A 2,539-nucleotide genomic window follows, 5' to 3' on the forward strand; every position below is an offset into this window, starting at 1 on the left:
ACTCACATTCATGTATGTATATTTTCAATCCTCGTGTCCTCACCCATGTCAATATTAAAAACAGAAACAAAGGCCACACTAATTCCACGACCACTCGGACCTATTAAAATTAAAACTAGTTTAAAACAAAGAAATATGTTGTGCCAAGCACAAACACCTCATAAACATCTTTAACTTTGTAAAGATGTAAAATAACATTTCATCAATAAACCAATATCATTTCAAAAGAAGTTACTTAAAAGATAAAAAACTACTTACAGTAAGGTTGTTACAATCAGATATTACATTTTGTCCAGGTTAATTACCTATATCATTAAGTTTAATTATTAATCAATTACATTTTTTACTGTTTAGTAATTAATATCTACTAACCATGACAGCAAAAGACAAAAATCTTTTCAACTTGGTACTTCAAAAGTCAAGAAGCAATGAAAAAATATTTCTTCTTTCAGAAGCAGTTTATTAACTTCTATGAATATTTAAAGTCTTCTACTGAGGCCACTTTCAAAATGAGCCATCAGTTTAACAAATCACTTGAGGGACAGAGATTTTGCAGAATTTCTTATTAGTAATGCAGACTGCAAGATCAAATGGTGGAATATACAACTTATACACTGTTTATCCCTAGAGAAGTGCCAACAGTACAGACTGCAAAATCACTTGGAGTAATAAACAGTTTAAACATTCTTGACTTATGATCCATAGATTAGTAATAATAGTACATGATGATGGATCAAAAAACATTTTCACATAAATTTCTGTGGTTTTTATGTAGTATTCTTGGATCGACATCCAAGGTCTAGTCGCTGATGTAATGTAATAGGTTCAGTTTTTAGCTCTGCTGTGAGAATCATAATTCAATCCCTTGATTATTTACACATTTAAAAACCTGTATTAGAAATAAATTTATCCTTACAGTATACATATATGTTTTCTCATAACAGGAAAATCAAATGCTGCTTACCTTTTGCCTCTTGTGGAGTGTAAAATTCTTCCAAAGTAGCAGATAAATTTGATTCCTTAACCCCATACTTCTACTATGGCAAAAAAAAAATATATATATGTTAGCTCATTCAACATTTTCTAATCTAAAACAAAACATCTAAACACAATTTTCTTCTTTTGACACAATTAAGCCTTATCAAAAATTGAACATTACACTTTTTTGTGAAAGAACTGTAGGGGGTAATGAATACAATCACCAAATAATTCTAAAAATTGTAATCCAAAGGACTAAAGAACAATGCAAGCAAATCATACACATGAAATCCTGGCATTAACAAGTTGAAACGTTTTACATATAAGTTGACAAACAAATTAAAGTAACTTTTACTATAAGTCTTCCTTCTGTAATAATGGTAATGCATACTTATTCTGGTTTTAAACCAAGATTCTGATACTTTCCCTAACTGTTAGTATTACCATCATTTGCAAATGTCTGAAGAGCTACTATATTAATACAGGTAGATAGACAGAAAAATAAACACAAAGACAGCCAGAAAGATCAGCAAATAAACAGGTAAATAGAACAGCTGCAAGAGACTCAGAAAGACAGGAACAAGCATGTAGTCAGAAATAGAGAGAGAACTATAAAAATAGGCACATGGAAGAAAGATAAAAGGAGGTTTAAGCAAAGCTGTATCTTCTATACTTCTTTAAATGATTAACATTTCAGGTATGATAACACTAATGAATTCCAGAATGTATTGAAGACATTAAAATACAATGTTGATACTTACACAAAACACTTAAGCATTTGAACTAAATTTAACATATATGTTATAACTAACATATATTTTCCATCTTGACATATTGAAAACCTTGAATACTAGATAAACCTCACTGGGTCACTGCACAAGTTTAACTGTAATAAGATCAACCTCACTTGGTCACTGCACAAGTTTAACTGTAATAAGATCAACCTCACTGGGTCACTGCACAAGTTTAACTGTAATAAGATAAACCTCACCGGGTCACTGCACAAGTTTAACTGTAATAAGATCAACCTCACTGGGTCACTGCACAAGTTTAACTGTAATAAGATCAACCTCACTGGGTCACTGCACAAGTTTAACTGTAATAAGATCAACCTCACTGGGTCACTGCACAAGTTTAACTGTAATAAAGTCCAAATAAAAAATCACCCATCATATTCATACAATCACTAGCCCTAATTTTTCATTTCTGTTTGAGTATTATGGAACTAAAAGAATTCAGAAAATAATGTTTCTCAATTGTTAGTACATATTAACTTCATTACAGCTAGGAAAAACCTACAATCTCAAAAAATTGCATTAAAATTCCTCAGATTGTAAAAAAAAAGAGCTGATGAAGGCAGATGTTATGATACCCATATCATGAATTACATTCCATCAGATTGTACTACAGAAAAAACTGATGAAATCAGATGTCATGATATCTAGATCATGAATTACATTCCATCAGATTGTACTACAGAAAAAACCCGATGAAGGCAGATGTTATGATACCCAGCTCATGAATTACATTCCATCAGATTGTACTACAGAAAAAAACTGAT

General features: G+C 31.0%; 1 protein-coding gene across 1 annotated transcript in view; it reads right to left on the reverse strand.

Annotated features, from left to right (window-relative positions):
- The window catches only part of LOC106467191 (ATP-binding cassette sub-family A member 1-like), a 74,275-nt gene extending 72,504 nt beyond the window's left edge, over positions 1-1,771 (reverse strand). The window contains 3 exon segments of the mRNA XM_022395316.1: positions 7-100; positions 965-1,037; positions 1,740-1,771. Coding sequence (XP_022251024.1) covers positions 7-100; positions 965-1,037; positions 1,740-1,756 — 184 coding nt within the window. The 5' untranslated portion in view covers positions 1,757-1,771.
- Between the last annotated feature and the right edge of the window lie 768 nt (positions 1,772-2,539).

The sequence above is a fragment of the Limulus polyphemus genome, unplaced genomic scaffold, assembly GCF_000517525.1.
Source record: "Limulus polyphemus unplaced genomic scaffold, Limulus_polyphemus-2.1.2 Scaffold2522, whole genome shotgun sequence".
Taxonomy (NCBI): domain Eukaryota; kingdom Metazoa; phylum Arthropoda; class Merostomata; order Xiphosura; family Limulidae; genus Limulus; species Limulus polyphemus.